Source organism: Vanessa cardui, chromosome 17, assembly GCF_905220365.1.
Source record: "Vanessa cardui chromosome 17, ilVanCard2.1, whole genome shotgun sequence".
NCBI lineage: Eukaryota > Metazoa > Arthropoda > Insecta > Lepidoptera > Nymphalidae > Vanessa > Vanessa cardui.
In genome coordinates this window covers 1,886,643-1,907,891 of record NC_061139.1, presented here as the reverse complement: position 1 = coordinate 1,907,891, position 21,249 = coordinate 1,886,643, and the positions used below count along the sequence as shown (strand labels likewise).

The following is a 21,249-nucleotide window of genomic DNA, read 5'->3' as shown; positions in this document are numbered from 1 at the left end:
GTTGTCACTTTGAGGCTGCTGGCGGCAAACGAAGACTGCATATTCAAATCCGGGCAGTTAAGAATTTCAGGTTATAATTCATCTCGTGTAGGGAAGGAAGACATCGTGAGGATTGGGTGGATCTGATGACAATCTGCCACTTCTATATGGCTCTATCTGTCTCATCTTGTATGTCTAAATATACTCTTCTGTAGAAAAGGTCCTAAACCGGCCGTCATTCACATGCTTAACGATTATACTGTCAGAAATAGAAGAATGCCGTTTGACCAAACCATCTAGGTCGGAAAATCTCTAGCGATTAGCCAGTTGTACAGACTTATTATAGTCCAAACTTGTGTGTACAGATTCAAGACCACTTGCTTTTACTTTACACAATCCATAGGAGGCATCTCTATATAAAATTGGAGTGTCTGTTTGTAATATTAAGCCGCTTCTTACTAAATGTACCGTGTAGGTTACATATGTATATGTACCCCAATACCATTTTATTTTTCATTTTTATCCGTCTATCTGTTTTTTCAGGCTAATCTCTGGAACAGTTGGACCGATTTTGACGGGACTTTCACTGGGAGATAGCTGATGTAATGGGGAGTAACTTATGAAGCAATATCTTCTTGTTAAATTCAAACGCGCACAGAGGCAAAGTTAGTCAGTAATACAACTGAAATCTCCGTATAAATTAAATACGGAACAAAATGTTTAAATAAAGGGTGTTTCGTTTGTAGTTGGCAACGCATTGGCGGTTTAGGTCTAGCCAAATTATTCCAATGTGTATGGGCAGAGGTCGTTCACATGCGCGCGTTTCTGGTTTCTATTGAGATATCACTAAATACCGTTTGGAGAACATCCAATTTCCTTTAATTATAATTTAATTAACGAGTAACAAAGCTCCTTAGAGCCACCTTCGTTTACTTCCCAGTTTCTTTTTTCTGGAAGTATGCCATCGTCTGTTTAGTGATAACTATTCGCCCCGGTTTTGTATGGGAAGCGTATTGATTTAAAAAAATTTATATTATATCTTAATATGCATATGTACATAGCGACTGGTTTACAGGGTAAGTAAGCTAAGCTTTCAATCTGTGTTCTCTGTCTTTATCTTTAACTAGCTGTCACTGGTGGCTTTGCTCGCGTAGAATATGAATACGTTGATGATTGGTATAAAAAGAGGTCTTACCTTTTTGTTTACAAGAAAGTAACCTATGTCCTTTTCCAGGCTCTAGACTATTTGTGTACCAAATTTAATTTAAATATGTTCAGTAGTTTTGGCGTGAATCCGAGACAGACATAGTTACATTCGAATTTATAATATTAGTATCGAAGTATGTATGTGTCTGTAATGATTATTTCGTAATCTTTAACAATCCTTAACTCTGTTTATTGGTGAAAACCGTCATGAAAACGGAAATGATTTCAGGAATAGTTATCGCGTTCCGACTGACAGTCGCGACTGGATAATATTTTTTATAATATCTAGTGATACATTTTGATATAAGGTTCCAATTTAAATTGGTTACACGATTTTATCAGCTGTTAAAATCTGACATTCGCATATTGATTCGTGCGCGAAATTGAACCGTTGAAGATGACATTGCATCCACAATAAACACCCTCGAACTATAACCACAGGCTTAATGGAACGATTGAATTTGAAAAAAGAATTTAACCAAATAATCTAACGTTGGATGGAAATTATAAGCAATGTATAAAAATGAATAATTAAAAAACAAGACAATGTAGACATTAAAGGAATCGGTCAAAATTATCGTAGTTAGTCTCTTTTGTAAACTTACTATAAGCATTATTGATATAAACATATAAGAAACTAAACAAATGTCAACGAGAATGAATTATTCAGATAAAAATCACATACACACGCGTTTTTGTCTTTTATATATAGGGTTGTATTGACTAATATGTATTACTAATTTATAGTTATACTATATGTGCAATATTAGTGATTAATTTGTGCATTTTAATACAAATATGTCACAAAGCAGATTAAAAGCAGTTTTCAATTTCAGGCCTATAATTTTCTTACTACTTCCTTAATTGAAAATATTCATTTGTTAGCTTAGTTTTTCAGTACCTATGGGTAGTAAACAAAACGTCCGCCTCAGATTCAACGGTATAAGGATTTAGGGGATCTTTGCTTATCACCTAAACTTAGAGAACCCTTCGTTTAACATTAATCGTGGATTAGACACGTAGGGTAGATCAAAGATTTGACCCTACACAATAGCCTTTATTTCCAATGTCACAAGAGCTATAGTTATCTGATGTCTGCTCGTATATTAAGGTGACAGATTACTTTTTTTTATCGTAACTTGAACTCTATGTATTGAGCAATAGGAGCGATTTGTTGATGAAAATTTCTATATAAATTTGTTAGAAGACTTTTATTACTTTCTCTACTATTTGTTTCGTTAATGTATTTATTTGGCAATGTAAAGAATGTTTACTACCTTAATACTAATAGTAACAATGTATGGTCAGTAGAAAAATATCCTTTTGATCTTTTACATAAAAATCTATCCGTTCTGGTTTCACACAGGTACATAAGAGTCTATATATACCTAAAAAAAATTTGAATACATAGAAAAACCTTTTTTTTCGGTTACATAATTCGATATTTTAGGCTATTCTCTACTACAATATGCATGTATTAAAAATACATCGATATATTTTTTGATAAAAATTTTATTCGGTAGTTTAAAAGATTTTGATAGCGCGAAGGGACTTTGTTTCATACTATGTACAATTGTAAAGATATATTAAATAAATAAAGTCATAAATAATGCATACCTGCTACTGGAGACAGCTTTCTCATGACACACCATCGCGACTTCCACTGGAAAAGAAAATATTGTTTTAAAATAGAGACATGAGTGAAATATACATACTCCGTGCTAAGCTTGAATTTAAAATTTTTAGCAGCTGATACGAGCCAGTGGATGTAATTTTCTTAAAGGTCACGCATTCAATGCCGGTTAAGCTACACAAGTTTTTATATGATTAAAATATAGCGAATGAAGAAAATGTACCGGCAGAAATTCTGCTATATGTCTATATATGCCCTGAAACCAAACCTATAAACTACAATCTAAAAATTTCATATAAATATGTTTAGGTAGTTATCAAGTGGAAAATGATTATTCAAAAACAAAAACAAGTGCTTATATATTTTATATATGTGGAACTAAGATATTACGTCCTGTGTGCCCGTAGGTACACTGACTCATTCGCTCCTCAAACCACAACTTAATACTAAGTGGGTGGTACCAACCCAGACGGGCTTTTCCCCTACCACCAAGTAAATCATATGCACCAACCAAAATGTAATTTAAACTTATTAGTGACCAAAATCGAACCTACAATCTCCAAATAAAATCCACCCATCTTAACACATCGGTCTCTCTTTGATTATCATACATTTAGACATATGGCTAGTAACTATTATACAAACCTAAAATCAAATACTAAACAGAGAACGCCATGGGAAATCGTTTAATACATAATTCCTCAAGCTAATGCTTTAGTGACGCAAGTTCGGTAGTTCACTACCGTAAAGCAGAAACGATCGGCGTCGAACATTGCATTATGCATTTAATGACGTCATTACAAATGGCATTCAAACAATAGAAGGCTTAAATATCATATTAATATACAATATACGTGTTTAAAGGTTAATAAAAAGGGTTATAAACTCATTCTTAATATATTTTTTTATTTAGGTATCCGTTACGTTTCCGGCCAAACTGAAATAAATAAATTAGTTATGAAGTAAGTTTGAAACCCAAGGAAGGATATACGCTACTATCTCATACTATGTATATATATTAGGTAACACCTGTCAACCACCCCTTAAAATGCCAAAAAAAGCCCTGATCACAAACTTATTAATAAACTTTTTTTTAATATGTCGTTAAAATAAATTACAGTTGCAGGTATTCAGTTTTATGACTGTCGGAAGAATTTCAATGAACCATCGGAAACAACAATGAGTAATTTCTTGTATTTATTCGTATATTAATGATCAAATAAAAAATATACTATTAATTATTTTATTCATACAAACTTACAAACAAAAATAAATTCGAGGTGTTACGTAGTTTACCTGTAAACATGTCACTGCCAGGCCAATGCAAAAGCCTTCTGAAAGGGAAGTCTCCTTATCCTCCGAGAAGGTTAATCCACCAGACTGCTCAAAACATTAATCACGTGGCAGATTTTGCCCGACACATGCAGTTTTCCTCGAGAGGTTTGCTTACCGCTAAGCATGAGATGAATTACAAACACAAATTGAATATATGCAAACTCAGAAGTACTTTCCCGGATTTAAACTCACGATGGTAGCTGCACCAGCACCTAATATAGTTTGTTAAATGACGATTCAACAGTGCTTCTAAAAGCTTACTTAAATAAAGTAAAGCTGAGAAAATTAATAAAATCAATTCTATTGAAATACTAACATTATTATTATGGATTTCATGTAAGCAAAATAATATGCTTTATTACATCTTGTAAACGTTATATGGTTGAGATGACATTCAAAACCAAGAACACTTATTTACCACTGAAATTAAAAATATAATTAAGTTTAGCACAATATTAAAAAACGCCTTATTCGCAATAAAAGTGTGTTTAAATTTAACTAACACTTTAAAAGTAAAGTTTGACCTTAGTATTCAGCCAGTCTCGGTCAATATCTTTTTTCGCAACAGATTTGCTTTGCCTTACGAAGAAATAGCTGCGGGCAATACAGATTCTTAAAGTTATTAGCGTGTAAACATCTTGGCGCGACAAATAAGTCGGGGCTTACTGCCCATCAATGTAAGCGAGGTGCACGGAAACTAGGTAGAAAAACTCATTCATATAACTATACAGTTATTAAAACAATTGGATTATTTATCACCTAATAAGTAACAACAACAACAGCCTGTAAATTCCCACTGCTGGGATAAAGGCTTCTCTCTCCCTTTGAGGAGAAGGTTTGGAACATATTCCACCACGCTGTTCCAGTGCGGGTTGGTGGAATACACATGTGGCAGAATTTCTATGAAATTTGTCACATGCAGGTTTCCTCACGATGTTTACCTTCACCACTGAGCACGATGTTTACCTTCACCACTGATCACGAAATGAATTATAAAGACAAATTAAGCATATGAATCAGTGGTGCTTACCTGGGTTTCAACCCGCAATCATCAGTTAAGATGCACGCGTTCCAACCACTGGACCATCTCGGCTCATTCAGTATCACCTTTTGAATAAATGACTAAGTAAAAAACCTTCCTTATTTAAGCTAGTTGTCGTCCGCGGTTTCGGCTTTGGCAAAAAATTAGCCTATGCAATTCCTTGGAGTTCAAACTTGCTTCATACCAAATTTCACCAAATTTGGCTTAGCGGTTTTGTAGTGTACTGGCGATAGACACATAGTTATTTTCACATTTATAATATTACTATAGAATTATACATTTATATTATTACAGTAGAAATTAAACACTAGATACAAAAGACGAACTATTTCTTTTCCTTTTGTAATTAAACTGTCTCATTCTCCCTTCAAACCTGAAGAAAACAATACTCAGTAATTTAGCGGTATTGTTTACAATTGGGGATGTGTGTTGGGTCTCTTTACAAACGAGCTTGCCCAGTGCCTAACTTTCAGTGAGTTTGGTTTTGATCTTTACATAAAAATTCACCTTCCCTGGGTTCACGGGTACAATTTACTAAAAAATAATAATAGGTAGAATAAAATGTATATTCCCTGTAGCACTCAGGAATAATGTAGCTTTTTGATAGTGAAAATGTTTTTAAAATTGGATCATTTGCTCCAGAGATTAGCCTACTTATCTATACATATAGTAAAATTTGAGTATTTATTTGTAATATTAAAATAAAGGCTTTTTACTAAATCCAAATGTATACACGTCGCATATATCATTTTTTCTAACTTTTATCTCTTGAACGGCTGAGCCGATTTTGTCGGGACTTTCACTGGCAGAAAGCGGATGTAGTATGGAGTAACTTAGGCTACAACAATATCCTTTGTTAAAATTTAAAAGTGCATGAAATCGCATACTACTACTACTAGTTATATGCAGCTAGCATATAATTGTAGACAATAAAGAAAGATTTTAACTATCATCGTTGTCCTATTTTATTAACATCTAATTAGATAACAATCACGATAATAAATACCGGTATGTGTATTAATATTCATTTGTTTTGTGTCCGCCTCTATGTGATTGTCAACTGAGTAATCGCGAATAATTGGAGTAATGTATGTGATGTTGTCCAATATTGTTATGATAATGATAAATAATACAATCAACATTGTGCTTAATTTGACAACTTGGATTATTTATATGTATATATAGAGTACCACATAAAAAATTTTAAATAGACGAGGCAACTTTATTAGCTAAGTGTGTGTAACTGCTAAGTAAGACACTCGCGAGACACACTGCTTTGCTTGTGTGCGTGTTCTCCTCTTTGCCAATCTATTAGACTCTCATATTTGTTTAAGTGATTTTTTTAATTATTATTTGATGATTTACATAAATATATACACAAATTAACTATCCGTTATTCATACAATATTATTATATGTATAATTATATGGAACAATACTTGACAATGTAGGTTATTATGATTTAATAAGTGGGCTTTTAACTGAAACACCGCGCCTATACTATAATTATAACGTGGGTAGTTATTTTAATCTGTTTGTTTGTTTTGCTCGGAGTCACTCCGCAAATGATAAGCTAATATTGATGGAACTTTTATATAATAAAAAGTTAGGATAAAATCGTTCATTTAAAAAAAATAACAGCCAGTAAAAAATCTTTCATTTCATCTTTGGGAATAACCCTTCTCTTTTGAAGAGGTTCCTTCGTTACTCCAAAGCGTCTCAGTGGTTATCAGATATGAAAAGAGAGGTTTGTCTCATATATATATGTATATTGAGAAGCAGTCTCGTGCTAACAATTACACGCCTACAATGTTTCCATACCTATTCAATTTAATTGTATTATAATGTATGTTTTTCATGTAACAAGCATACATAATAAATGTCATATTTATTCGTTGTCGTCATTGCGATCGATTGAAACAACCTGTAATATTAATACATCGTTTAAACCAATAAAAACCGGTGACGAAACGAAACATTATCGACACTGCAGCGCGATACTTGCGCGACGAGTAACGCCACAGTCCCGCCGCCATGACGCTTAGTCGCCCAGTGTGTGCCACATGGAACGCACGTCAATCCGCGATCGAATAAAACACAAGAAATGTTCGACGTGGATCCCGAAAAGTTGATCAAAGCAATAAAAACGCGTCCAGCTCTATACAACAAGAATGACAAATTGTACCACAGCCATAGAAAGCATAAAGAGAAGATATGGCGCGAAATATGCGAGGAGATACACGGGAATTGGAACCAATTGAACCAACTGCATAAGGTCGAATATGGTATGTAAGATATGCATTCATGACGTACGAACGATTGTGACAAAACATAACGGACTCTATATAAACGGTATAGAGTTCTATTTACGAAGTTGATTCGTTGGTGATAAGGTATTTAGTTGTATAGGAAATATTGAAAAATAGATAACAATTAAATGTTAGTGCTCACAGTATGAATCTACGTAAGCGTGTGTTTGTACTTTGATACGATAGAGATACCGAGAATGCATAGTTATGAAAAACCGGTAACCGATCTAGGCTTCGCTTGTATTAACAGACATACACTGTAGGCATATGTTTCTTGTTAGTCTTTAAAGTAATATCTTTGAAAAGGTCGAACGTCGTTTACTTTCTTAGTATAGACAATAAAACATTCGTCGTAATTTGTTATGAATTGATTGAATTTATTTGATGTCGACGATGTATTACTCTCGCCAACATAAACGAAATTGAAAGTAAATAATATTTATATGATGTCTCCATAAATAAATAGACTTATAAAATATGAGCGTTTATCTTATTTGTATAAATAATATAATCAAACCAAACGTTTAAACATTGATTTCAATTAAATTTAAAAAATGCCTCTCTATTGCAAGTTGCAATAATAAACATTACGTTTTTTTAACCATAACAAGAAAGATGGACCATCTAAACTAAAAGTCATTGAAGTAATATAATAAAATTGGAGTGTCTGTTTCTAATATTAAAAGAGCTCTTTTTTACTCAATGCATATGTAATGTATACACGGTACTAAAAATGTTTTTTGATATATGTACCGTGTAGTAGTAAAAGTACTTTACTTACTACTACACGGTACATATACCAAAAAACATTTTTTTACAATTTTTGTCTGTCTGTCTGTTTGTTTCGGTTAATTTCTGGAACGACTGGACCGATTTTGACGGTACTTTCACTGGCAGATAACTGATATAATAAGGAGTAACTTAGGCTACAATTATTTTTTTTTTTTTGTTAAATTCAAACATATACAAGTTCGCGTGTACAGCTAGTCAACAATATATTCTAAATAACAAAACCATTTTTGAAGTATTTGATAGAAAATTTGAAGTCTCATTGCAGCAACAAGCCTTTCAGTGAGGCAGTCTTTCCACATACATTAAGGAAAATTTCAAGCTTGTGATAGAATCCACCAATCCATCTCGTCACTCAGACCGGTCACAAAAGTTTTTAACAACATGCAAACGAACGCACTCTTGACCTCTACGAACAACTTTATCTCAGAAGATACACGACTAAATAAAACGATAAAAATGCTTGCATGCTTAGTTATTAACATAAGTAATACCGCGTGTCTGTAAGACTGCTTAAGGTTGTTACGGAAACAAATAAATTATGTATGTTATGATATTAGAGTAGTAACATATGTTTTTATAGGTTGTACATTAAAAATGATACATTTTACCATTACCATTAAAATTAATTCAAAACACCATAATCTCTGTTAATTTATTAGTAGGCGTGGGGACATAATAACCATAGCGGACATCACATTAATTCGTTCTCTAATATTTATACCATAATTTATGTTAATCTCATGTTAAATATTATGTGTAATATACATAATTAGGTACTAATGAGTAGATTTATTAGATATAAATTATTTTAAAGTTATCGTAATAGATATCTTTTGTTAAAGAAGCAGTAAAATTACTGCAAGGAAATGATCTAGCGTCGAACAAAGGCCAGAGGTTACATTTTAGATACACATTCAGCAAATTTCATCCAAACTATGCAGGTTTCCTCACGGTGTTTTCGGCTTGGATTTCTATTAACAGTTTTCGGTTATCTCTGCTCATATTTTTAAACCCCAAAACTGTAAGAATAACGTAAAATGCTTTGTTGAATAAAATATCATAATATATTATTTTATACGTGAGTTAAATCCTTTTGCATGTAATGGAAATTTTCTAACTTTACAATACATTTGGACTAAAGTCGGAAACTTTTCGAAACTGGCTTCAAAGTAAAATCCGTTTTAAAATTTCAGTCCGAGAAATCCAAAAACGTTGGAAGAGCTTGCGGACTTGTTTCACGAGGGAGCTGGCGTTACAAAAGAAGGAAAACATAAAACGGGAATCGGACCAACACGTGAAGAGAAGGAAGAGGTACGAATATTTCAACAATTTATTATTCCTCATGGATTCAACAGATGTTACAGAAGAAGCCAGAGATAGTGACGACTCGGCCGATCCTCTAGACAATAGCTACCAGCCGGAAGAAATCATTTACGACTATGGCGAATCATCGAGTGACGTTAAAAATGTCCAAAGAATGAAAATCGAGAATCCTCCAGAACAGCAATATCCCCAAACACAAATAGTTTACGAAAGAAGCAATACTTTAGAAGAAAAGATAATAGATATGTTGAAGGATATTAAGAAAGACGAAGATGATGAAGACAGACAGTTCATGTTGTCTCTGGTACCGAGTTTTAGGAAGCTCAATGCGAAACAGAAATTGACAGCGAGAATCGAAATGCTCAAAGTGTTGCAAAGCATATCGTTTGAACAAGATTAGATAGACTTGAAATAAATCGTGTAAAATAACATTTTAATGGTAACATAGATATAAGAATGTTTTTATTGTAAGGATAATTGTATAAAATATATATATAAATATTTTGGTTGAAGTGTTTTTTTATTGCAATGACACCATTCTTTCAATTTTAGTGATGATGAAGATAAATCGTCTGATAAGAGTGAAAAGCAGTCTCGAGTCTTGCTTTGCTATTATTTTAAGATAAAAATCTGTGACGAAAACAAGATTATGAATTCTATTGTACGGAATGATTCTACTTAATTTCTCATTATATTATTTTATAACTTGAACCCAAAAAGATCATGCGATTAATTATTTTAACGTTAAAAATAACCTTAATATAAGACGTACCTTGAGTAAAAGAACTTTTTAAGGAATGTATTGGGCGGTCGTTCAATAACATTGTGAAATGGTCGGAACTTTAATTAAAACATACCACTTACAGTAGGACACAACTTAGATGAAGCATCGGCAAATTCAATAATACCGATTAAGAAATAGATACCTATCGCGCCATTCGACGCTATTCGTCGCTATAATTTTCGCAACAATTCAACCCGAGAAATCAAGTGCATGCAAATTGACAAGTATATTAGGTCATATGATATTACAAGTTACTGCGTTTGTGTAAAGATTGTTAAGAAATAAATACTATTTATTATATAATTTGGAATAGCGCACTTAATTTGGACGCGATCGGTTTTACGAATTTTGCCGATGTTACATCTAAGTTGTGTCGTACTATACCTTCTTACGATTATTATTAGATACGTCGTTTTCTCGAAGTCAGAACCAAAAATAAACTAAAATAACAATTGCCTTCTTCTTTACCAAATAAATAAAAGTGAATGGTATATCTGTGATTTTGAAATAATAGCCTTTTATCTTTATAAAGGCACACCTTTTCTTTTGTAAATGATCATTTGCGGTGTGATAGATACCAAAACAATTTATATTTTTCTGTCTGTACGTGGTAATCTTTAAACTTCCAAAAATTCCAACATCATTAATTGTTTTATTATGGAGGTTATTAAGGTACAAGGTATTTGTATTTTAAGCATAAGTAATTAATTAGAATTACTAAAATTATATTTCTATTGACGTCCGAAATTCCATAAAAGTATTATTTTGATGAACTTGCTAGAATCAATCTTACAGAGTACTCGGGTAACAGAGCAAAAAGGCTCCTGTAACGGCGTATGATGAACTCTTTGGATAGTCAAAACCAATTTAAATTCAACGTCCACGCAAACGCAGTCACGGGCAAATATAACATCTCAAACATTCTCTTTTATTCGTTAGTTACAGAAGCGTCGCATGTCTCGCGCGCCTCTACAATTCACTGCGGACATTGTTACGTATTTGTTTTGCCATTGCAAATAGATTTAGCATTTGCTGTTCAAAGAAAATCTAAATTTGTATTTGGGCATCGAGAAATGGAGATGCTTTAGCGGTTTTGAACATGACCAGTGACTGATGATTCATTTGCTTAATTTATAGAAGCAGTTCTCAAGTATATTCAGTAGTATATATAGTAAATCAAAATCAAAATAAACTTTATTCAAGTGGTTTTTTACAAGCTCTTTTGAATCGTCATTTAACAAGTAAGTGAAGATACCACCGGTTCGGAAAGCAGATTCTACCGAGAAGAACCGGCAAGAAAATCAGTAGTTACTCTTTTTCAACATTTCAAAAATACAATCATATTAGTTAAATACAATTATATATGTTTGTAATGTATCCTGCCTGGAAGTCAACAGGTATAAATAAACGGCTATATGTTTGGAAAGTATGCCTGTAAATAGTACCTAAGTAGAATCTATTAATTTCTGAATGACCTTTGTGAAACATTAGAGTTAGAAGCGTGATCTGGTGTGTCATAACCGTCAAAACAGATAGGATATTGCATCTCGTTTCTGTATAACGTCCATTCAGATTGATAAAATTTATGGGATACGGTCCAATACAGCGATGCCTGCAGGCAGTATCCTGCAAAACCGGTTACGAATTGACTATGATGTAAACTATACCGAAACTGAGGAGAGTTAAATAAAAGCTAAATTATAAATAAAATACAAAGCAAGAAAACGCTGCAAATAAATCTGGTAGTAAAAATAGTTATTAATGAGTTGTCCCATTAATATAACAATACAGCAATAAATAAAGCGCTTTGGTGACACTTATGAGCATGTGTCTAGATTTTGTTGGAAACTAATTGTCTCGAGATTACAGTGAGTTTGACTTCACTGTCTACTGACTTTAGTTTCATAGAAATGGCAAGAGATAGTATTTGGAAAAAGCATAGCTCACATGAAAAAATGTTTTAGACAAATTTTCGGTCAATGATATCATATCACTAAGTAAAAACAATCGGCTGATTTGCATAACAATATTATAAATTATATTTATTAAAAATTTCATGATTCTAATTAGGCTTTGAAGTATTACTTATTTAAGTAATACAAAATAAAGTAAAAATCTTTTAAACGTAACTCATTGCTATACACTAATGTTGTTTTATACTTAATTCTGTTTAAGTATTCTCGCTAACCGAAACGATGTTTGCGTGCACTTCAAAACTAGTTGTGACCTGTATTTATTTATACGATTAGCGTTAATTTTCATCTCCGTGGAAACCTAACACGAGTTAAGAAACACTTAGCTTAAGAAATCTTTATTTAACTTCAAGGGCGTAGCGAATTGGACTCGAGTGTAGTAAAATGATTGGTCACAAGACTTTCAATAATTTTATGTAATATATGATAATGTTAATATTTATATTAATTATTATAAAGATAATAAGGATTTTCTGGGAGTTTTCTATTTTTATCTATCTATCTTATTTGATTTAGCTTTACTAGGGTAAAGTATAAAAAGACGAGTAACTCAATGACTAACATAAGTACCGACTCCAATAATTTTAGATCCTATTATATACGCCAAGTAATCAAGTGCCTTTTTAAAACTAACTGTGATTTAAGTTATACTTTAAAACGGTTGTAATTAACTAATGATATTGTCCAATTAAAGCCAACAATGTGTGAAAAGTTTCAGCTTATGCGTTACTTTCATTCAGCCTGTTCGAAATTCAGTAGGAAGATTTCACCCACACATATATACAGCTAAATATAAATCAAAGTAAGCATAATAAACTATATTCTTAATTCAAAAATGTTTATGTTTAAAACGTCAGACTTAGGCACGTTCAGAGCTGACACGGCCCGTTAGTTTAAAATTTTATCTAGAACTTTCCAGTAACAGGTGATTATTTCGCACTGAATGCTAGTAATAGCTAGCTGTAGCTGTATGGCACATCTGCCACTTTCTATATCTTTATACCGTTTTACAATAACGGTTGTTCGTTTCTTTTACTGTTTCTAGATCATTCTTAATGTTTAAATATTTTATCGCCTAAGGTATAAACAAGGTCCAGGAGTTTCGTATAACGCTTCAAAGTAAAAATGACATGGTTTCAGAAGGTAAAGCGACGCAATTTATTCAAAGCTACATTACTTTCCCATTTGGAACCTTGCAATATTAATTACATTAAATTTACATGTACGTTAGCATTACGTTTACTTTAAGTACTTTTTGACAAAAATGTTGTAAAATGGAAGTTTCAAATGAAATCACAATAAACTTTATTCAAGGAGGTTTTTACAAGCACTTTTGAATCGCCATTTCACAATTTAGTGAAGCTACTACCGATTCGGAAAGTAGATTCTACCGAGAAGAACCGTCAAGAAAAACAGTAGTTACTCTTTTTCAAAATTTAAAAAAATTTCATTGAATCATGGAATCTCTACAATTAATGGACGCTTATGGTAAGGTAATCTTTTCTTATGTCATCATGTCCAATGACAGTGATAGTCTTGTCTGATAGAAAGATCCGTCTATCAAAGTCCGCGGACATCTCTAAAACCAGCCATCGTTTGTTGATAACATTTATGGATATTATATTATTATTGTAAAAGCAATATAGCAAAATATCTTGCCATTTGTATTGAATCATAAAAAAACGTTTTGTCACTGGAATTGAACCGACATACCAATATATCCAACTCAGCTCGCAAAATCTGATAGCTGCTAAGTAAAAGCATGTAATAAAATACCCATCGCATCGCATCGAATCGTGCTCAAATTATTAAATATATTTATTCACAGGAACATTTATCCGAGTATCGAAACTGTACGAAAATTTAAATTCAATAAGAGGATCGTCACGTTAACATGTAAAATGCAAAAACAAGTATTAATTTTTATGTATAAGATAATCTGTGATAAAATTTCTAAAAGGTAACAACTACACTCGAGGGAATAAGCGAAGCGATCCCGTGGCAGTTTCACGATATCTTATATTTTATTCGTATAGATTGTTTGTTGTGTGGATGACAAATGTTTTTTATTCTTAAAATTAAAGTGAAAAAATTGTCAGAGAATCTTATATATATGTATATTTGTTTATTTATTTCTTTTAGGATAACATACAGCATAGTATATTACATACAATTAATAACAAAATAATTCTAACATATGCCAACGTTTCCAATGTTGCATTAAAAATATGGAGTGAACTAAAAGACATATATGTATATATAATATATAATATGACAATGGTATATATAATAATTAAAATATTCATAGCAAGGCAAAATTCAGACAATAGAACGATGGAGACAGGCGGACATCAAACCCTAATATAAAGTTTCTCTATCACAATGTAGACGAAATAAGTCAATTGCAAATCTATGCTGGCACTTAGTATTCATTTGTGTGACTATCTTAGCGTGATATTTCATAAACGTTAAGGCAGGGTCGCATTTGATCCATTAGTGATCGCACCTATCAGACCGAGATTATATAGCTTATCGCTATCGCTTCGCTCAGTAGCACGAGTGTGTACAATCATTTTATACTTCATCGATCATAAATATTATTAATAGTTTAAACGAAGGTTACCTTATACAGTAAATGTACATTTACAACCGGATTATCTCATTCATTGCTTATTGCATACATTTATGCTTTAATAAATAAATAACGTTCTCTTATAGTTAACCATGCGTATTCATTTATTGAATATCTTTTGTTAATCGATGATCTAGACACGCGGTAGCTTGTCAGCCAAGTTGATATTTTATTAAGGGATTCGTAGTACTAGTTTGTTCTGATTAGTTTTATAGTGATACATAATCGAATGATAAAGTATTCGGGGTTGAACTTTCTTCAATCACTTAAGTTTTGTTCTTTCATATTGTTCGTATTTTTTTTATTTTACAGAAGAGATACATTATGTATTTTAAAGGCTTGTAGTGTTCACAGTGTACAAGAATTTGATTCTTACTTTTACTTAATAATTTGTGATCAAGACGATGGTGTTTTGAACATCTATTTATTTATTTATTTAATAAGTACACTAACAATATACATATTAATTGATGGTTTACACAACATCCAAAAAAAAGAAAAACAACTTCTGATATGTACATCGATTACAAGTGTACATAACATTCATAGTGTATCGTATCAACATATTTGTTTAAAGTTGAAATTAAAATATATTAAAACATCTACAAATAACATTAAAAAAAATAATAATTAAAGTTACTTTGGGTAATAATTATCGATACAACTTTTTTAGTACTGAATTTAAAACCTTAATATTAAAAAAACATTACTAGTAATAATGTCAAGAACATTATGATAATAAAAAAAGATTTATTACGTTGTGATTATATTTAAAAAAAAAAAACATGATAAAAAAACAATTTATGCATGTACATATTTTTTAAACTACTTTTTATAATCAAATAAATGGATATCTTAGATCGAGAGGCAATTATTTAAAATTGAGCTACATTAATAAAATATAAATTAACGATCACTATCTATATAGAACTAGCTACCCGTCCCGGCTTTACGTGGGTCCAAAAAAAAGCAAATAAAAATTTCATTAATTCATTTTGGTCTAAATTTTCAGTTATCTCTCCTATAATATATATGTACTATACATACAAATTACAAACCTTCATATTGCATCCCTCTGTTTATTGATATATATATATATGTATATATAATATATATCAAAACTTTATAAAAACCACATTAAAATCTGTTGCTTAGTTTAAGAGATCTTAGCATACAGACAGAACGCGAATTATAATACGTATTATATATAGCACATAAATAAAGAATTCGAAGCGATACGCGGTGAGTAAATTTTAAAACCACGGGAGTTAAATAAAGGTAAATATAAATGTTGTATCAACATTACATTGAAACGTAAACCACGAGGGAGCGAATTCACACAAACGATACGAATAATGAACCGACCTTTGATTACCGACTGTAATAAAGGTACGAAATTTCACGTCAAATTGCCCAATTTTTATTGATTAGAAATTGTACCAAGTTTCATTGTTTAAATTTTATCGTTGAATCGTTTTGAAAGGGTTTATGTAGAATTTATATATGATGAAATTCATTACAATCCAAGTCAAGTATATTATAGTAAAACGTTTTTAACGATTACCCGAATTAATTGAAACCGGAATCGATTCGGATAATCGAAAATCCGGATAGTCGTACTGGTAATAAAGAAAAGCGGACCGTCACACGTGGAATAAACTACGTATAACAAATACAGATCTACAATATCGCTCAATTGACCATCTCGATCAGGGTAAGTTGCAGCTCCATAAACAAAAAAAAAATAGCAAGAAAATTTTTTTTATTATTACGCTTAGGTCCGATTTGAATAAGTGGCGATTCGTTTAATCGGCGTCGGATAATCGGCGTTCTACTGTATTCGACTATACATGTATGATTTTTGAAACGATATTCTTTTACGAAGCTGACAGAAGACAGAATTGGCAGAAATCGTCAACTGAGAAAAAAGTGTTACGCCTCAGGCGTCCTTTCCCTCTCTTTCTTACTATCTCTTTCTATTGTGTACTTATATAACATTATTTAAACGTGTGTTTGTTATTGTTACAATTCTGACAGGATTTGTTAATAACAATTTTATTTCATGACATTTAATTAGCCACAAATGTTGTTAATTTATTTTATTATGTTATTTAATACATGATAATATTTGGCGAAAGTAACTTCGTTCCAACCGGCTGTCCCCAGACACCTTTCCTTTTTTGTTCACTATTAACCCAGCATTGTTTACTCTACATATTGTTTACTCTGTATATTATATACTCTATGTGTTGTATACTCTATGTTTTGTTTATTCTATGTTAGTATACCCTATTTATTGTATACTCTATGTGTTGCATACTCTATGGCCTAAAGGTAGAGAATCAAAAGCAGGCAACCGTGTCCAAAGCCAGACCATTGGTCATCGCTTTGAAACCGCAAAATTACTTGAGATTGCTCGGTTGAAATGCTCTTAATCACTACATCACTAAATAGTATAAGACAAAGTCGCTTTCTCTGTCCCTATATCCTTATGTATTCTTAGATCTTTAAAAGTACGAAACGGATTTTGATGCGGTTTTTTTTAATAGATAGTGTGATTCGAGAGGAAGGTTTTTGTATATTATACCTGAACTATGTAGTAAAGAAACATTGATGAAATTTTAGAAGTTTCTACTGTGACGTCACATCATTGCACCCGTGCGAAGCCGGGGCGGGTCGCTAGTGAGCACATAAACAAGAGGCAAGTGTTTGTTTAACGTTGGAGAATACTTTTAGCATCCCTTACAATAACAGCCTGCAAATTCCCACAGCTGGGCTAAAGGCCTCTCCCTTTGAGGAGAAGGTTTGAAACATATTCCACCACGCTGTTCCAATGCGGATTGGTGGAATGCACATGTGGCAGAATTTCTATGAAATTTGTCACATGCAGGTTTCCTCACGATGTTATCTTTCACCGCTGAGCACGAGATGAATTATAAAGACAAATTAGGCATATGAAACAGCGGTGCTTGGGTTTGAACCCGCAATCATCGGTTAAGATTCACGCGTTCTAACCACTGGGCCATCTCGACTCTTACCGTAGCCTTTATCCTGACGTATCCTGGTAAAAAGTCAGAGACTTAACTAAAATCCATGATGCGTTCAAACAATGTTACGTTCCTCCTCGTTATGGGATACAAGGAGTTACGTGAGCATATTACTAATACTGAAAATTACATGTATCATAAATTGATATCAGATAAACGTATTACGTAAGAATTTAAGATATAATCAAGTTTATTGTCTCTAAATTATTATATAAGAACTTCTTTAATATTAAAACCTCAAGATTCGTTACGTGACACTCATTCGTTCACAAAATCATTCACTCAATCTATATCATGTCAGATTTTGACAATTAAACGTGTACGTAGTGTGATGACTTTCAAAAATGTATTTAACTATGAAAACATGATCGATCCGATTTTGGGTTTTAAAATATATATAATATAAAGATATATAATATGTACGCAAATCATGTGTTTAAGGATATGCGAGTTTTGGACGTGGCGCATCTCCTCTTGTGCGATAGCCTTGACTTGTATTACGATTGGTTTCATCTATGGACCGTTTCATACAGTCATGTACTTAACAGGTATTGTAAAGTATTATGTGTAAATGTAGAACACACTAGTCTATATATACTATATCTGAGATGAAACTCTTTTGAATTTTGGATATTCCCGTACTATAATAATACATGCAGGTTTCCTTAGAATATTCGATAATTACGTTTCGCGTTTGCGATGGATTGTGTGAAAGATGATATGCCTGGAAATGTTACTTGTGAAATGACGTCAGATATGGAAGTATGGAAGAAGACATGCTGCACCGACCCCAAGTAAATGGGGATAAGGGCAGGAGTATGATGATGATGTATAGCGTTTACGTAGCAAAATATATCGCGTATTTATTTGTTATATGTAAAATAAAGATAACTACTTCACGATATAAAATATAAAAATAAATTAAGCACGTTAATTTTTTATTATTAATGGTTCATACACAGGTTTAAACTGCGTTTAAGATCACGTCATCTAACCAGTATATATTTCGGCTACAACTTACATATAATAGTACCATGTTGTTCGACTTAAATTTATATTTATAACGTACATATGTAACACTTGAACCCGAGCTGATAAATTGTGTAAATATTGATCACGCACATACTATTTCAAAATTTCGTAGTTATGTCACTCGTCAGGCATTCTCCACACGTGACTATTTATAGTAAATGGTAAAATTATTATCACCTATTGTGATTGAGTCGCCTGCGGTTAGATTATCGATAAAGACTTTTAAATTACGAGAAGCCATCTACCATTGTATTCTTTTTTTTAAATATAGAACACGTTCTATAATTGGAAGTTATATAAAAAGAAAGGCTGTATTATAATTGTACAGGACTTAGATGAGGCTACGTCATCGAATTTCTATGCAAAATTTCTAGACTCCCCAGTGTAGATCAGTATCTCAATTTGTCTCGATTTTCGAACTTCGAAAACAATTTACAAAAGTCGTTTCGGTAAATCGTTCGTATTCTAAAATTTATCACACATTGTATTATTCAAAGAAAGCCGTAACTAAGTTTGAAAATACAATACAAACTATAATAATCCCGTTTTTTCCAGACCATAAACCAGAAATGTCCAAGCTGCTCCAGAAAGAGACTAACTTGGCAGTGTTCCTGTGGTTCTTGGCCGGTCTGATGTGGATAATATGTCTATCAAATCTCTTCCTGTTTTTCGCATGTTTAAACAAGAGCGTTAAACTTATAAATATATACATAATAATAATTATTATACAATCGATAGTATCGTTTGTTTTCTGTTTAAGATATCTCATATACTGCACGATGATTGATAAGTTTTGTTTTGATCATTCGTCGAGGCAGGAAAACGATATGGGCGCAGCGGTCGGCGTGATGCTGGCTAACTTGTGTTACATAGTAGCTTGGATTGTTGTTATATTTGTTGTATGTAATTTCAAATTGACTTTACAATAAATCAATTTCTATGTAATGATATTTGACATAATTTTTTCCCCTATAAAATAACGGTGAAGCTTGATTAAAAACCTAGATACGGTATAATAAACTACGATTAATGATTGCGTGGTGGTTGTAAGTATTTTGATGAGTTTTTTGTATGCTGTGAATTTAATATGTATATTGGTGATGGTTTTTTTGTATCTTGTCTAAGTAATTTTGATTTAAGTGCTGAGAGAGCTAATGAATAGTTCGCGTTGATCTTAAAAGAAGGTCACGCGTCAATAAGTTTGCAACTACTTAATTGTTTTTATATAAAAACACGGATTCAGGGGCGAAGGAAAATCGTGAGGAATCATGTGAAGGATGAATCTGTAACATGTATCCACCAAGCCACATGACATCAAGCAATAAGACTAAATAAGAGAAGTTTTTGATAAGTAACGGCGGCTTTCACCCAGCCGTGGCAATTTCAGGGGCCGTACTTTTACTTTTAATATTTACATTCACATGAACGAATGATTGAAAATATTAGAATAACATGTTTAAATTTATTTAATCTGATTGCAGTTATCGTATTAACAGACATGAAATGAAAACAATCGTACGGTTAAAAGCAAAATCAACAAACACAGCTATTAACTTTTTCCAAACAATTTATTTTTTAACAGCTTTTATAAATAGGTAAATCATCTGAAAATACTTATGTACTAACTACAAACTATATATTATATACGTAATGAACTTCAAACAAGGCTTGCTTACACGCAGTTGAGACGTGCTAAGCCTACAGAGCATTCATAGAATTGATTTTCTTCGAAGTGCATTTCGAGTTGCCTGTGTGTGGCCTAACATGACTTTGTTTATATTGTTAAGGACTTTCTTCTGTCGAAATTATTTAATCACTTTAGAAACATTTCAAGTTTATCGATCACTAGCGACCCGCCCCGGCTTCGAACGAGTGCAATGATATAACATCACAGTTGAAACTTCTAAAATTATTAGTGTTTCTTTAATAAATTGACCACGTGTTTAATACAGAAACCTTTCTCTCGATACACTCTATCTATTAAAAAAACCGCATCAAAATTCTCTTCAAAAATTTATGCATCCATAGGGACATAGGAACAGATAATGCGACTTTGTTTTATACTATGTAGTGTTCTATTTCTCTGATCTCTGCTAGTTATTCTTCTATTTCTCTGACATAGGTGTAAGGAATAGTAACTATTTCTTACATAATTATTGTCAA

General features: G+C 32.3%; 2 protein-coding genes across 2 annotated transcripts in view; one reads left to right on the top strand and one right to left on the bottom strand.

Annotated features, from left to right (window-relative positions):
- LOC124536643 overlaps positions 1-21,249 on the bottom strand; it is a 168,670-nt gene that overhangs the window by 113,550 nt on the left and 33,871 nt on the right. Inside the window, exon 3 of the mRNA XM_047113173.1 lies at positions 2,803-2,848. Within this exon, the coding sequence (XP_046969129.1) occupies positions 2,803-2,848 (46 nt within the window). The remainder of the gene's footprint in view (positions 1-2,802; positions 2,849-21,249) is intronic.
- LOC124536644 lies at positions 7,225-10,130 on the top strand. The gene is made up of 2 exons (XM_047113174.1): positions 7,225-7,479; positions 9,489-10,130. Exons 1-2 carry the CDS (start codon positions 7,299-7,301, stop codon positions 10,016-10,018), a joined length of 711 nt encoding a protein of 236 aa, XP_046969130.1. The 5' UTR covers positions 7,225-7,298; the 3' UTR covers positions 10,019-10,130.